Below are 17,139 nucleotides of genomic sequence, written 5' to 3' on the forward strand. Positions count from 1 at the left end.
CAAAGTGGAAGGAATATATTCCTCTGGTTGCCTTAACTCTAGGCACATTGACAATAACAATGTTGCTGAACATGGATAACACTCTCTGTGCACAGCTATTATCAGTTTTTGGCACAAGGATTCTCAGAGAGCCTTGTTAAAGACTTGCTTTCAATTTATATCATAGATACTGGGATTAGTATTTCAATATCCAGTGTTCTCCCAGTCACAGATTTGTTTCAGAGCCCACTCCAATGACCTGACTCCATTTCCACTGGCCTGGAACCCTTCTAAGCTCCATCATCACCATTAAGAAAGCTTATCTGGAAAAATGGACTTATAGCAAGCAAACTTTTAAAATCTGTTTTGATTATTCATTTGTTTGGAGTGACTCTAGGTTGAAAAGGGTGAAGTGGTGATTATATGCAGGTGCAATTAAATTCTCGCAAAGCACGATTAGGATTATTATTGTCCCAGGCCTATCTTTTATGTTCTCACACATCATGTACTGAAAAATCTCATAGAGTCAATACTTCATTTCCCAAAGATTCCTCAGAATCGCACTCTTCTTAGTGAATTAATCATATGAATATAAACCAATAGTATCTATTTAATCTGTTTTTCAAAAATTACATAGCCAGTATGAAACCTTAAACATTGAAGTAACTTTAGAAATCAACTTCATTCCCTTGACTTTACAGATGGTGAAACTGAGAACTAAGTGACTTTCCTCATGTTGTTAATTCATAACATCCATGTGTCTGGAACCTGATGCCAGTTTTTTCTCCATCTCATCACAGTATTTTAAACACTTGTACAAAGCTAGGCTGAGCCAGTATCAGACACTGTCATAAACAAACACAATTTAAAAGAGGTAGTATCCTCTTGGGCTGTACACTAGATCAAATTCCTTACAAGTATTGAATTTTGGTAGGAATAATATAAAACACAGCATAAGCTGTGTTGAAAATCCATATTAGCTTTTAATCTGTATCAGCTGATTCCCTGATCCATTATGTAAGCGTGAAGAGAAGATAATACCAGTTAAACAGCAAACTTAGGAGTCACAAGTAAGGGTGTCAGGTGGTAATTCTCCATCAGCTAGATCCTTTTCTCTGAGATTGCATGTCCAAATGGTTATTAGCGGGTTTGCAACTATCAATGGGCTTAATACCAAACAGACAGATTTTGCTCTTAGTTCTGAACATATTTAGAAAACACACAGGATGTTTCATCTCAGAGAAAAGGAATGAACAAATTAGTCAGCTTTTCCTTTCTGTAACAAGTTGATCACAAGAAAGTAACTTTTAGAATGTTCTTAAAGGCTGCATATCGCTTTTTTTGTTTTACTCAGTAAAAGGAAGTTTGGCTCACCAATAACATGCAGAGCATATGGAGGACCTTGAGAAGGATAAATAAGGCATTATTTTTGAAAGATGGTAATTAAGTTGTTCAGTCTTGTTTCTTTTGGTTTATGTTGTTGTTGGTATGCTACTTTACCCAGCAAACTATTAGGTAATATATGTCTTTTTGACCTTTATTACATTGTGGCATACATGTGACATTAGGTATTTTAAGCAACTGAGTTTTTCAGCCTACTTAAAGTTATTCCATGAATATAATAAAATTGTATGATATATTAGGTACACTTGATAATACAGTAATTTATTCATTTAGTTTTACTAACTAATATACTTCAATCTAGAAACCAGACTAACTGGTAGGCAGATGTCTGCACATGTGGTAAGAGTTCTCATAAAAATGCAAATTTAAACTTATCTCTGTTGCCGTTAAATATGAAGATACTACCAGAGAAACAGACACAAAATTCCTTTTACATACCTCTCCACCATTATATAAGTAGAAATTGCAATACTTTAAGAGGAAATAACAGGTGCTTAAAGTTCCATTTGACTACAGAAGTAATAGGTAGTTCTGGGAACTAAAATTCTGTTTTTGTTTTTTTTTTTTTTGCGGTACGCGGGCCTCTGACTGGTGTGGCCTCTCCCGTTGCGGAGCACAGGCTCCGGACGCGCAGGCTCAGCGGCCATGGCTCACGGGCCTAGCCGCTCCGCGGCATGGGGGATCTTCCCAGACCAGTGCACGAACCCGTGTCCCCTGCATCGGCAGGCGGACCCTCAACCACTGCGCCACCAGGGAAGCCTAAAATTCTGTTTTTAATGGTGATCCTCTGAGAAGAAAACTTGGTAATATTTCTTGAAGGCATGAGTGAAAATTTCAGTGCTAAAAATGTACTGTTGAAATTTTCTCTGCTTTTTGGCCAGCAGGAGAAACAGAAGCAGACTTCCAGGAAGCATGTCATGTACTTAAGGAAAGAAACGGACATGTGCCCAGTGATAATTTGAATACCTGTGTTACTTTGCCTTTTAATTTGGCTTTAGGAAAATCATGTCATTTTCATGCTACAATAGCTGATGTGCTTTAGTTGGATACAAAATATAAAAAGAAGCTTATAGCATCTTATCAAATGAGCATTAATAAAAGCTTACCAAATAACTATGGTTAAAAAGGAAAAAAATTCTTATTATAGTTTTTATTAAATAACATATACACATATAGCTAGAGAGAAAAAGAGTAGGCAAACGTATTACACAGTATTAATTCACATTATTTTCAGAAAATGGGTTTTGACTTCCCTTAACCTTGACCATCTTTAGTTGTCAAGCAATTAATATGACAGAAGAAATAACAGATGTTCTTTTACCATTAACCTTCAGAAAGGAGATCCCCATTTCCAGAATTTATAACCATTTGACACAATCTATTAAAGCAATGGAAAGATTCCCCCAATCAGAGATCTCCAGTTTGCTCACTGCAGATAAAATAAATATATAATCCAAATTTAACTTCATTTTCAAAGGCATATGAGACAGTCTCCTAACGTGTCTTGCCTATTTTTAAAATTTTTATGACGGTAAATAAACCCTGGAAAATTCCTTCTTAGATTTTACCACCTGAAACTGCAGCTGTTGGCTGCCACTATCAAAGCCTCACAACTCCAAACTCACGTGCAAACCTCATCAAGGGCAGACATTTCTAATTGATTCCAGAAGTATTTCTTTTGCTGAGATCAGGGGGCAAAGGAAGAATAATGAGCAGCTTTTTAGAGGGAATTGGGGGTTAGGGTGTTGAGGGGAGGGGAAGGGGAGCTTTTAAAATCTTGGGTTTGGCCAGAAATGCATAGCAATTTTACGGTCAATTGGTGAGAGCATCTGGAACCAGGCATTCTGGCCTCATAGTTGATGGTAGTGAAACCAGCTTACAGGCAACAGCAAGCCCATAATGAGTCCCTGTCATGTACTAGTGGAAACCATGCTGACATTCTGCCAAGTATCCCTGCATCTTTTTCTCAGGGTCAGGATTCCCCTTAGAGCCCTCATCTACTGTGTGAAATCCTGTCCACCCATGGATCTTAACTTATTTTAGCCATTCTTAAAGGCAATGCAAAAAAGAAAGACTAAAAATTAGAACTTGTGTATGTTTCATTCCTTGATGAAGACAAGGCTTTATATCACAAGGCTGTGTTTGCTTTCATTTGGGGGATATATTTCAAACGCAGTGGGCCATCTTGTTAGTGTATACGGAGAGTGTTGGATGCTCAGGTCATAAATCACAGCACAGCTCGTGGCACACTCAGACTAGAGAAGGCAAAATTTGAGGCTCTTTGTTATTTCAAATGTAAAACAGGTGATTATAAAAAGGGACAGGATTTCTTTTTTTTTTAAATGCCAAGTCGAAAACCAAGGTGATGTGGAAATAATTTCTTATGAGTAAATGATGTTTACCTTAAGCTGCTGCTCGTAATTCACTATGCTGACATTGGTAGATTATACCCACAAATAAGTCAGGTAAAAGGACAGCCATGAAAAATGTAGAGTGATGTGAGTCAACAGGATGGAAACTGGTTCGGTGGTCAGGAAGGGGCGATGCAGAACGCTAGACTTCTAACATTCCTAAATTTTTGTTTTTATCTAAGCAATATAATTGAAAGATGGTATCCATTTTAGAAATCACTCAAAATTCCAAAGTTTGTGATATCGAAATAAATTCAACATGTTTTCTCTTCTAGTTAATCTCTGGGCAAGTAATCACTTCCTGTTTTCAAACAAGAGAAGTGAAACAAGCAAAAAGCAAAAGCAAGGAAACAAAAACTACACAAAAAGAAAGGCATTTAAAATATTTTTTAAAAACAATATATTTTGATGTAAAATTTTCATAAAATACCTATGCTTTGATGATTTGAGTATAAGTTAACAGAAATATGTAAAATTAGTGTTCCTCATAATTCATATAGTATTAAAATGTGGGGAAAAGTGCTTGATGGTGAAAATTTCCTTGAAGATAAAGTATTTGCAAAAGCAACCATATTTTGTAGATGCCCAGGCTAGTACTTTTCAAATAAAAGCCTAAGGGAGAAGGGACAGGTGGGTAAAAATATAAGATATATTTATATCTCTTAATTTTTAACCATCTTAATAGGAAAATATAATACACAGAAAATGATCAGGGATTAATATTTTCTTGTATGTAGATTCAAAATTTATTTTAAAAATCTCATACTAGGGCCAGTAAATTTCAGGAATTTTAACGTGATCATCTACAATCCACCGTGTCAAATGTAGTCTCTTTGTGCTATCGTAAAACAAAAAAAGCAGTACTATATTCTAATATTGTTTTATTTTGGTTACCAAGTATTTTGTTGCTCATAGAAAGAAAAAGTAATTATTTCTAGAAAAAACACAGGCAGTGGAGAGGAGTTTTTAAAAAGGAGCCTTATATAAATCACCCCAATCGTTTATTTTCACTTGCTACTAATCCTGCTCCACATTCAATGCATTACTTATGTTCTATCCACTCTTATAGAACAGTATATGAATGGACATGAGAAATACATGTGCACTGTCAATGAGTTTACACACATAAAGCTCTCTGCACAGGACCTGGAACAGAGTATTTGCTGTTTGTATGTGCTATACATTGAAAATTTTATATCTTTAGATAATAAAAATGCAAGGAATATAAGGGAGAGTGAAAGAATAAAAACATTTTAAAAGAAAGTGGCAATGATACTTAAATTGAATCAGAGGTGAAGGCAGAAGAGTGAAAAACTTTCTTATATGAACACACAAAAAAATCTAAAGGAAATTTGCTAATAACCTCAATGCTTGTGTATTTTATACTATTCCATGAATGTTGCATATTTTCCTAAAAATAAATATCTCTTATGTCCTATAAAACATATACTCTAGGGCTTCCCAGGTGGCGCAGTGGTTGAGAGTCCGCCTGCCGATGCAGGGGATACGGGTTCGTGCCCCCGTCCGGGAAGATCCCATATGCCGCGGAGCGGCTAGGCCCGTGAGCCATGGCCACTGAGCCTGCGCGTCCGGAGCCTGTGCTCCGCAGCGGGAGAGGCCGCAACAGTGAGAGGCCCGCGTAGCGCAAAAAAAAAAAAAAAAAAAAAAACATATACTCTAATATGTCACATGCAGGTTATTTTCAAATTTCTTAATTTAAAGAGTACAAAAGGGATTACATTCTGGAACCGTGATCTGGCTGGTGAAGTGGCTTATAGTCACCTATTGGATAAATAGCTAATGAACAGGCAATAATGGCTAATATTTGGGTTGTTTAATAGAAGACTCATATATTCTCTGTAACGTAGCATTATGGACATAGGAGCATTTCAGTATTTTAGCAGTTTTGATATAATGTAAAGATTCTGAAGTAACTTTGAGTACTTTCTCCTTAAAAAAGGATAGGGGAAATTCTGATCTATGTATTTAAAATTCAAACAGCCCATAAACCTTGCTAAAGAAGTCAGGCTTGTGGAATTAAACTTCATATTATATGTTAGCTTTTTATTTTTGCATAATTATAGACTAGATTCATAACCTTGTCCAAGATTCATATAGGTTTATACTGGTAGTTACAGGAAAAACTGTAGCTGGATATATTTAGCACTATGTATATAAGAAAAAGTATATGTTTATCAGAATTCATAATAACGAATGGTAGTATCATGTTTATGTGTGGAGGCAGTATACTATTATATGGCATTACTCTGTGGAAATAAAACCTATCTGAGTTCAATCCAGGGGCAATGAGACAAACTACAAGCTGAGGAAAGATACTTTTAACAAATATAAATGACGAAGGAATGGTATCGTACACAGAATTTCTAAAAAGCAAAAGAACTAAATAACAACCAAATAGAAAAAATGGGTAAATGATATGCAAGTGCATATCACTGGAAAAGAAACATAAATAACCAATGAAGATGAAATAATGATAATAAACAAGTAATAAACAAGAAGATGGTAATTAGGAATACAATGAGATATCATTTAATCCCCCAGATGAACAAAAGTTAAGAAAGCTGACAATTCTGACTTTGGGGAGGGAATTTATACTCTTTTAGTGGTAAATTTTACAATAACTTTGGAAAACAAATTAGCGTTCTCTTAGGAATATAAACGGGCCACATCCTACAATCCAACAATTCCACATCTACTTGTATAACCCCAGAGAAACTACATATATGCCATGTGCACTACAAGACCTGTGCACGAATTTTCATTGCAGCATTGTGAAAGTAAAAGCTAGAAACAAAGATTAGAGAATAGATATTGGATACAGTCATACAATGTACATAAAGTACAAATACATGCAATAAAAAGGCTATATTTTAGAAACAAAACGTTCAGTAAATTAAAGGAAATTGCAGGAAACTATACATATATGATATTTTGTTTTACTCAAAGTTTTTAAATAAATCAAATATTGCTTAGTGATAAATTTAAGAATATATGAAAAAATTAGAATTTGTTTAGAAAAAGCATGACAATGATAAACACAAAGTACAAAACAATGGTAGTATCTGTGGGAGTGTGATATAGAGTAGGATCACCCAGGTAGCACATCACAGTGTTAACAATACTTCACTGGTATTGTAATATTTATTTTTAAGGTGGGTGGCTTTCATTCTGTCTTTTAAAAACTATTTTATATAATTTAATGTATAATAAATACTATAATGGAAAAATTATGAGTTGATATGAAGAAAGTATTATTTAAAACATATAGGTACTTTTCATAAATGCAAACTTTGTACGGTTGATAAAAATATTTGAGGTTTGAATAATATTGAAATAGATTAGTCAAAACTGCTCTATATTGAATATCATAAGTCAGTGTGTGTGTGTGTGTGCGCGCGCGCGTGTGTGCGTGGCTGCGCGTGTTATTTTTCCACATAAATCCATAAGTATGTTTATGGCAGACTAGCATATATTTCATGAAAAAAAGTTGGGTGCAGTCTATTCTCCACATTCATAATGAGGACAGATGTACAGTTGAAATGAACCAACTAAGATGGCTTCAGGCAAATATGTCTACATCCTGTGATATACTAATCATCATTGTGAGATGAACCTAAATAATTATAAAACCCAAATGTGGTAGATTAGATAATGGCCATAAATTCATCATACCCTTTTATAATTGCCTGCTCTTCTAATCAAGAGATGGAGTCTATCTTTCTACTCCTTGAACAATGGCTGGCCTGGTGATGTTCTTTGACCAATGGAATATGGAAGAAATGACACTTTTTGAGTTCCAGAGCCTAGGCTTCAAGAAGTGTGGCAGATTCAGTTGTCATGATCCTGAAATTGCCAGGTTAAAAACCTGGTCTGGTCCACTGGAAAGAGGTCTTGTGGAGTGAAAATAAAGGTGTTCCCATCAACAGCCAAAATGGACATCCCCTCATGTGACCCTTGTGTACATTCAGCCCAGCTGACCCTTAAGCTGAATACAGCCTGATGCGTGAGACTACATTAAAACAGCGGTAGAAACACCACAGAATTGTGAGAAATAATAAATCTTCATTATTTTAAGACATTAAATTTGGGGTTGGTTTGTTTTGTAGGAACAGATAACTTAAACAGCAAAGAAGGTTGAATTTTACGAAAAAGAAGAAAGGAAGACTCCATGAAACATGATGCTGCTAAGAACTGCTAAACCTCCCTTCACTTCCTGACACACACATTTTGATCAACCCTTTGGATAACAAGGGACATCTGAATATGCATGCCTTGTTATTTGAAGTATTCAATATTTAATTCAGCATTCTATGTAAGGTGAAAATTCCAACAACTTGCTCTCTCCCATTTGGGTGATTATAGCTGTGGAGGAGGTGCTGTCAGTGTCCACTCAACATTTACTGAATCAACAAATAAATGCTGAAGTCTTTACCATATTCTATTGGCTAGAAGCATTCACAAGTCTCACCCACATTCTGGGGGAAGGGATTATATAGGCTGACAGGTCATAAACAGCAGAGGCAGGGATTATGGGGTCACTCAAGGTTCTGTCTGCCACAGTTGGAGAGAGTACGGACAATAATTCAGACAAATACTTATATACATATAAATACTAAGGGGAAAATTAATTAAAATTAAAATTAAAATTAAAATTAATTAAATAAAATTAATTTAGACGAGGCAAAATTAGAAAATAACAACAACAACAAAAGTGGTAACCAAGGAAGGCTGGTGGCATTTCAGGTAAGACCTGATATGAGGGCAAAAGTACTGTGGATTCCTGGGAAAGAGCAGGCAAAGGTAAAATCAAGGGCAAAGGTACTGAGGCAGGGTATACTGAGCATGTTTCTAGAACACTGCACATGCCTGGAACTAAACAAGCAAGAAGGAAAGGAGTAGAAAATGTGGTCAGGGCACTAAGAGGACATCTACTTTTTCATTTGATAAAAGTAGAGTATCCTGGATGAGCCTGGCTGAATCACATAAAAATCCTTCAAAGAGGCCCTGAGCCCTTCCTGAAGCAAGAGTTTCTCTTTGGGGTTTGATGAAGTAGACGGCCGTGCAGAGGAAGCCCACATGGCAGGGACCTGCGGGCGGCCTCTGGGACCTCAGGGCAGCCTCCAGTCAAAAGCCACAGAAAGTGGGGCCCTAAGTCATACAGCTGCAAGGAAATGAATTCTGTCAACAAGCTGAGTGAGCTTGGAAGTGGATTATTCCATAGATAAGAACACAATCTAGTGGACACTGAAATGCAGCCTTCTGAGATCCCGAGCAGAGAGCATAGAATGAAACTGTGTCTGACTTCCTGACCCATGGAAACTGTTAGACAGTAAATGTGTGTTGTTTTAAGCCACTAAATTTATGGTAAGTTTTTTACAGCAATCAAAAATTAATACACTGATTAAAATCGAGCTCACAAAGGGAAGGCCTTTGCTATGTTTTTGCTGGATCAGGCGTTCAGTAAGTGTGGAATAAACGTTTCCTTTTGCCACTTAGAGCATTAGGCTGGCTGGTTCTGTCTTCTGTGAGCATGTGTTTACCTCCTACTAGGATCCACTCTTTGGGCTGTTGTCACTAGTTTCATCTCATCACTCAAACAGTCCATGGCCACCCCTGCTTCCAGACCTTTCACTGTAATCTCCCTTCAGTCAAGTGCTCTCCACCTTCCCCTCTGCTTGTTCAAATTCTACTCCCCTCTTGTGCACATCTTCAGCAGACATAAGTTGGTTCACCATTTAACAGTGATGTGTTTCCATTTTAATGATTCAAGCAAAAACTGTAAGAATTTAGGGTTTTTCTGAGGTCTAAATTTATAGACATTGCATGTTCTTTAGGAATCAACTAATAAGCAGTTATTCTCAGGTTTTTGTTTTCATTGCTTTTAATGCCCTAGTTCTCAAAACATTGTTTTAAATGTGTGTATGTAGTTTGTGTATGTAGTGTGTGTGTGAATATGGCATAGATAAGTGGATATAATTATTACTTACATGCCAGATATTACGGTAGGTTCTACAGACTATCCTCTTTACTCCTTTGAATATAAAAACAACTTCCATAAGTTTTTTATTCTCCTTTTTGTTGAGGGAACGAAGGTGTGGTTATTTTAGATAATCCCTCAAGGCCATACAACCAATCGGCAGAGCTGGAAATGGCACTTAGATTTGTGTGACTTCAAAGCCAATGCTTTTTCCAGTACCCTAAACTATCTCCTCAATTAAATAAAAAGTTATGTGAAACAAAATATATATAGTATCAAAATATATGCAAACAAGTATTTCCCGTTATCTTATATACCTATATACTTATCAAAATATTTATTCATCTTTGACCTTGCTATCTTTTCTTTAAGTGTCTTTCAGGTTAGACATGTTTAAAGCTACTGATGCAAGTTAAATCAATCACAAATTCATAGGTGATCTTAGAAAAAACAAATTGTACCTGAGCCAGCAGAAAAAAAAATATGTGTTGCTTATGTGAGTGAGAAATGAGTGAATGAAACAGTGAGGTGATTGGTTTTCTGTCAAATTTCTTATACATAAAACAGCAAGTTTTTTAAAAAGTATGTGAGTCAGTCAAGATATTGATTGATCTATCCAAAAAGAAATGTACAAGGGCATGGACTAATCATTTCATGCACTAGATAGACAACTATGCTCTTGTATACCAGTAAATTTTACTTATAAATAGCAAGAGCACCACACCCTTACTTAATGCTCTCGTGGATCCAAGGTAAAGGGAATAAAACTTCCACATGGAAGTCACAGGATCAGATTCAAATTATACCTTGTATTTCTGACTCAGAATTGTAACTACCTAAGAGCTCTTTTATAATCTAAGTGAAAAATAATTTAAGGTCAATTTTCCAGTCTGTGTGTGCTTGTGTGTATGTGTTTTTAGCTGAACAGGTGTGATCAGCAGTACGCTTGTTTAACGTAGGACTGTTGTCATGCACACCTATGGAATTTGGCTTACATAATAAAGCAATACAACAGACAATCTCCAACCAGTCTTCGAGATAAACAGAGAAGAGTCGTCGGGCTACAAGCTGATGTTGGCAATACATACAACATTGATTTATAAAGGAAAGAGGATTAATTGCTTCAATGTCTCTGATTCTAATGATAGATTCAAAGAAAAATGATGAGAACACTGTATCCTTGTAGAATAATCACTCCTAGTCAGTCAGTCCTAATTCATATTGAATGGAGTCACTGAGGCCATTCATTAGGTTTCTGTACAACTTGTGGGGTGCAAAGAACAGTTTTAGTAAAACTTTGATAAATGGCAAAGATTTACATAAAGTTCTAAGAAATAAAAATGTTAGGAAAACACAAATTTGAAATTCACAATTAAGAAACAAGATTTGGTAACTGGTTTTAATTTTTAAATTTTTGAACTTTAAAAAGAAGTGGAAAAAAGCCTATTTCACAGGTAAAAATGTTGATAATAAAATACTTGCCCAGTCTTTACCACATAGTTATTGACCTCTGGTCAGAGAAGACTTATTCAGGTTTAACCTCGGAAATCCAGCGGCTAATAATAATAATATTTTAATAATGATAATAGTAGTACAAATACTTTTTATAACAACAATAATAGCAGTAATAATAGTAATATGAATAATGATAATTAAAATGTATCAAGTGCTTCCTATGTTCTTCCTTTGTGTCATTTAATTTTTCCACCAAGCCACATGGCGTAGACATCATTATTATACCACTTTAAGGAAACGTTTTAGTGGCAAATCACAGGCAATATCTGTTCTTGAAGAATTGGCCATGTGTGTGACTTTCTGGAAAGAACAGGTAAGCAGCTTGAAAGATTTGGCCATGGTCCTCCCTTCCTTGAATCATAAACCAAAGATAATTCAGAGGTAACTTATTCAAACTATTAGTCTTTTCAGAGCACTTTGCAGCTAAATGGATAAGACCTTTTAGCTCTCCACATTTTTCAAGGTACTTTTGTTACACTGCATCTGAAATTTCATCTAAACCCCTTGAGGTAGGTGAGTACTGCTATCAATACATGGAAGAAAACATTGCTTAGTGATCAAGAGCTATGGTGTCAGACTGCCTTTGCTGTATCCTGACTTGTTTGCATATTACCTATGTGAATTCAAACAAGTGATTCAACCTGTTACTCAGTTTTCCATTATGAAAATAAGAATACTAATCACATCATAAGTTTGATATGAAGACTAAACGAAATAATGCAGGTAAGTCTTTTAGAACACAGTATGAGCTCTATGCATATTAGCTCTCGTTAAACCTATTTTACAGGTGAACGACCTGAGGCAGAGTCCAATGTCCAAAAAAGTGAGTGTCAGGCTAAGAATCCATTACCATAACATTAAGTTCAACATTGTTTCTCCTTCCCAACCCCTATGTCAGTAGTTCCCAAACTTGACTTTTGGATCTCGTGGCAAGCCAAAAAATTATTTCAAGGGACCCTTAAGCTCATATAAAATAATAATAATAGCACCTAACATTTATTAAGCATGTACTATGTGTTAAGCACTGTACTAAATCTCTTACATAGATTATCTCATTTAATTCTCAAAACCCTATTTGATAGACATTATTAGTTTATTCCTTTACAGATGAGGAAGTTAAGGCCAAGAATATTTAAGTGATCAAATAACTGCCCAAGGACACACCGAAAGTAAGTTCCTGAGCCAGGAATCAAATTCAGACAATATGGCTTCAAAGCTCAAGTCCTAACATTCGCTTTCACCTACTGACTAATTTAAGTAAACAAATAGTGTTTCACCCCTAGAGTTCATCACCCTCAAAAGGTGGACACACTACACTGCCCTTCACTATCCCACCATCACAAACCCCAGTGTTTTTTGTAACTATTCCTTTTCATGTTTGCAACATGGACAACTTAAAGAACCTACATTCTCTCTTTGTTCTGGAGCATTTAAGATAAACTACCACAATATACCCAAGAGTAGGTTCATTAAATGGAATTACTCTCCTTCATGCCTCCAATTAGAAGGCCTTCCCTCATATAAAATGTGAAAATGCTATTTTTTTATTTTTAAGGGTTTTTTTTTTGCATTTATATTACTAAACTTCATTAAACATGTACAATTCATGCTTCTTTATTTTGATTTTAGGTTGTAACCTCAAGAAACAAAATACATGTAGACATATTAACTTTAATTAATGCCTATTTAAATATATATGTTAGATTAGATGATATCCAAGATCCTGGTACTAAGATTTAATACTTCATTTTTTTTACTTTAGATTTTTTAAAAATTGGAAATATATTTACATGGTTCAGAAATTTTAAGGTACCAAAAAATATTAACTTAATGAAGAATCTTCCCCCTATTCTTTTCTTCTAGTCACACAATTCACTTTCCCACAGGCAACCACGTGTAAGGATCTTGTTTATATTTCTGTATACATTTACATACATGTAAAAATATTTGTACATTTATATGCATATAACTCCCCTTCTTCATTTTTATGCTTATATGCCTTGTATGGTAGCATACTTCACAGATTCTCCTGTTTCAAGTTTTATTCTCTTTCTTTCTCTTCCTCTCTTTTCCCCGCTCTCTCTCTCTCTGTTTAATATATACACACATGATGCAGCAAGATCAAATATATATGTATTTTTTATAAATGCTCCATACTGGTATTAAAAACTTTGCTCTTTCCATTGGTAAATGCATATTCTACTTTGTGAGTGAACCACAAAATTTAAGCAGTTCCCTATTAATGGCTATTAGGTTGTTTTCAGTCATTCCATTACAAATGACTAACTTTGCATATACATTAGTTTGCACACGTGTGAGCGTATCATTTGTGTAGCACAAATTCCTTGGAGTGGAATGCTGGGTCAAAGGGTATGAGTATCTGTAATTTGATAAGTATCACTGAATTGTCTTCCAAAGCGTCTGTCCCAACTTATAATTATTACACACTTATGAAAGTGTCTCTTTCAGTTTTCCATTAACACTGGAGAGAATATTAGCATCTATGTTTCATGCTTAAATAAGGTTACACAATGCACATTCCGAGGATGTTGGCGGGTTGCTCAGCACCAAAGTTAAACAATATAACCCTTGATTTAAAAGAATAAAACCATGTCCATTAAAACAATAGTGATGAGAATTATGTTTTTTAACAGTTATCTAAGATTCAAAATCATAAATATGAATGCAAAAGTTCAGTGTTCTTGGAAGATAAGTTTTAATCCTAACAGGTCAAATTAAACATATTTTTCAGTTGTAGAAAAATCTCAATTACATTAATGATTTTATTTCTATAGAATTATTAACTCTCGTAAGTAATTAACAAAACATCCTAGTCACAATTTTCACTTTAACAGCCTAAAAAGAAAAATCTCAAATGGCAGAGACTCTGCCAAGAACTTTTTGTAAAGTCACTTCTACCACTTGTTGAGAAACAACTACATGGCCTATTTTCTTTATAAACATCATGCAATGCAATTTGTCCAACCACTTTATGAAGGTTAATAGTATCCATCCAAATTCAGAGACCAAAAAACTGAGACTCAACAATATTAACTAGCCCAAGGTGACACAACAAAGAAGTACTGGCAAGTAAGTGAATGGGTAAAAATTTCCCACAAATACTAGTCACAAAATAAATAGACAAAAACATTGTTGAATGAATGAATTAAATATGCAACAGATGTTTAATCCTGCTATAGCTACCTAAAGCAAGTATCTTACCTCAAAAGCAAATGACAAAGAAGGGATGAAAGACTTCAGATGACCCAATCTACACAGCATTAGGAACACCAAGCAACGGAAAGTTTCCAGAACAGCTGCCTTAGGTCTGAAATAAAATGTCATTTACATGCATTAGCTTTATTTTGTTTTGTTTTGTTTTGTTTTTTTTTGCGGTACGCGGGCCTGACTGTTGTGGCCTCTCCCGTTGCGGAGCACAGGCTCCGGACGCATGTGGGATCTTCCTGGACCAGGGCACGATCCTGTGTCCCCTGCATTGGCAGGTGGACTCTCAAACGCTGCGCCACCAGGGAAGCCCTACATGCGTTAGCTTTAAATATGCTCTTTATTACCTGGTATAATTAACAGAGTGATATACACTTATTTTAATTTTCAAGAAACACATAGTATTTTAATATATTTGAGGAGCATGTGCCTCTGAAGCTGCTTGAAAAAAGGCATTAAACTAAGACACAAAATGCATCTTTTAAAGAAAATCTATTCTTTATCAATTTATTGCTTAGTTTGAGAATTGCTGAACTAGGGTGAAACATTTTCAACTAATAAATAAAATATTAGACAACTAAATTTCTAGGGTTTCAAGACTAGACTCCCCTCACTGACCCAATACCTTCAAACTTCATTCATTTAATAAATGACTTCTTAGGAGGACTGACATAGTTAACGACAGTACTCTAAAATAATGAATGCTCGAATTAGGAAATATTGGGAACATGACAATGTGTAGTTAAGTCTAACATGATAGGCAGCATAGATCTTTATTAATTATTTTGTGATGAATATTTTCGTTATATATAGTATTCTTGAAATTCAAACTCTAACATATAAAATAGGTATATGTATTTAAAATGGAGTTGAGGGTCACACAGATAGGCATTTATAAATTGCCTTATAATAATAGGAATGAATAGCTACTTTATCGGATTAAAATACACTTCATATAATAGTCAACCAACATTTATTGTATAATTAAATATTTTCATAAAAGACAAATGGTATTTATGTAAGGTGAATTTTCTAATAAAATATTATTGAATTAATGTCATTATAATAAAGTTATATTTTATTTAGTTAATTTAGAATATAGAGGTAAAGAAAGAAGTATAAAAAATCTAAAATAGTGTATTTATTAAGCTTAAAAAATTCTTCTGCCATCAATTATGACATGTTGTGGACTTCCCTGGTGGTGCGGCTGTTAAGAATCCGCCTGCCAATGCAGGGGACATGGGTTCGAGCGCGGGTCCAGGAAGATCCCACATGCCATGGAGCAACTAAGCCGGTGCGCCACAACTACTGAGCCTGCGCTCTAGAGCCCACGAGCCACAACTACTGAGCTCACATGCCACAACTACTGAAGCCCGTGCACCCAGAGCCCATGCTCTGCCACAAAAGAGTAGCCACCACAATGAGAAGCCTGCTCACCACACCGAAGAGTGGCCCCCGTTCACCACAACTAGAGAAAAGCCTGTGTGCAGCAGTGAAGACCCAATACAGTCCAAAATAAATAAATAATAAAATTAAAAAAAATTATGACATGTTGTTTCTATAAAATTGAATATAACATTTTTGTGCAAAAATAGACAACACATTTCTACCAAATAATTTAAACTCAGTTAAAACAGGGTGACAGTTTATGATTCATTTGCATCCAAGTAATGTGATTTTTGTGTATGTGAAAAAAATGTTAAGACATTTTTTCCCTTGTAAAATAATCTTATTTCATTACTGTAAACTATTATTTTTTAAATTGATATTTGGGTAATATTCAGTGATAAAACAGAAAATAAAATTTCTAATTTAAAACACATTTATTTTTATTAATTCTGTTCTATCGTTTACTGTTTAACTTTATATTGTGAAATGAAACATACATAGGGAGAAGTACACAAAACAGAAATATGCAGCTCAATGATTTTCAACAAATAAACAACCATATAACCACTACTCAATAGCAACCCCCCCTCAAAGACATCTCACCTCCTCAATACTTCCACCCTCCCTCTGTTGCAAAAAGAATCACAACCTGTTAGTTTATCATTTATGCTAATCATACCATTTCTTGCTCTCTTTTACTTATATTTTTATTGCTTTAGCATAAATTTCTAAAAACTGTTCTTTTTTTTAAAAACTGTTCTTTACTCATCTTTTTTTTTACTTTTTGTAAATGAAATTATATTGTCTGCACCTTTTTGTATTTAGCATCTTTCAATCAGTGTTGTTAGTGAGATACATCTATGATTCTGCATGCAGCAGTAGGTCATTCTTCACTTGTGCATAGTATTCCATTGTGTGAACCTATGAATATTCATGCATCCATTCACCTTGTGAAGGACATTTGGATTGTTGGCCACATTTGTTTATTAGGAACAATGCTTTCTGAACATTCTTTCACGTGATTTTGGGGTGCATTGTTAGTATATATCTGGAATTGAATGGCCACGTTATAAGGTATGTGTGTGTATATATACACACACACACACACACACACACACACACACACACACACGCACATATTCAAATTTAGTAAAATTCTCAGTTTTTCAAATTAGGTATCACAATATAAACTGCCTCCTTTAGGGTGTGAGCATTCCA

General features: G+C 35.0%; 1 protein-coding gene across 1 annotated transcript in view; it reads right to left on the reverse strand.

Moving 5' to 3' along the window:
• Positions 1-17,139, reverse strand: part of AGMO (alkylglycerol monooxygenase) — a 374,042-nt gene that overhangs the window by 134,683 nt on the left and 222,220 nt on the right. The window contains exon 13 of the mRNA XM_060156131.1: positions 14,530-14,635. Coding sequence (XP_060012114.1) covers positions 14,530-14,635 — 106 coding nt within the window. The remainder of the gene's footprint in view (positions 1-14,529; positions 14,636-17,139) is intronic.

The sequence above is a fragment of the Lagenorhynchus albirostris genome, chromosome 8 (assembly GCF_949774975.1).
Source record: "Lagenorhynchus albirostris chromosome 8, mLagAlb1.1, whole genome shotgun sequence".
NCBI classification, from domain to species: Eukaryota; Metazoa; Chordata; class Mammalia; order Artiodactyla; family Delphinidae; genus Lagenorhynchus; species Lagenorhynchus albirostris.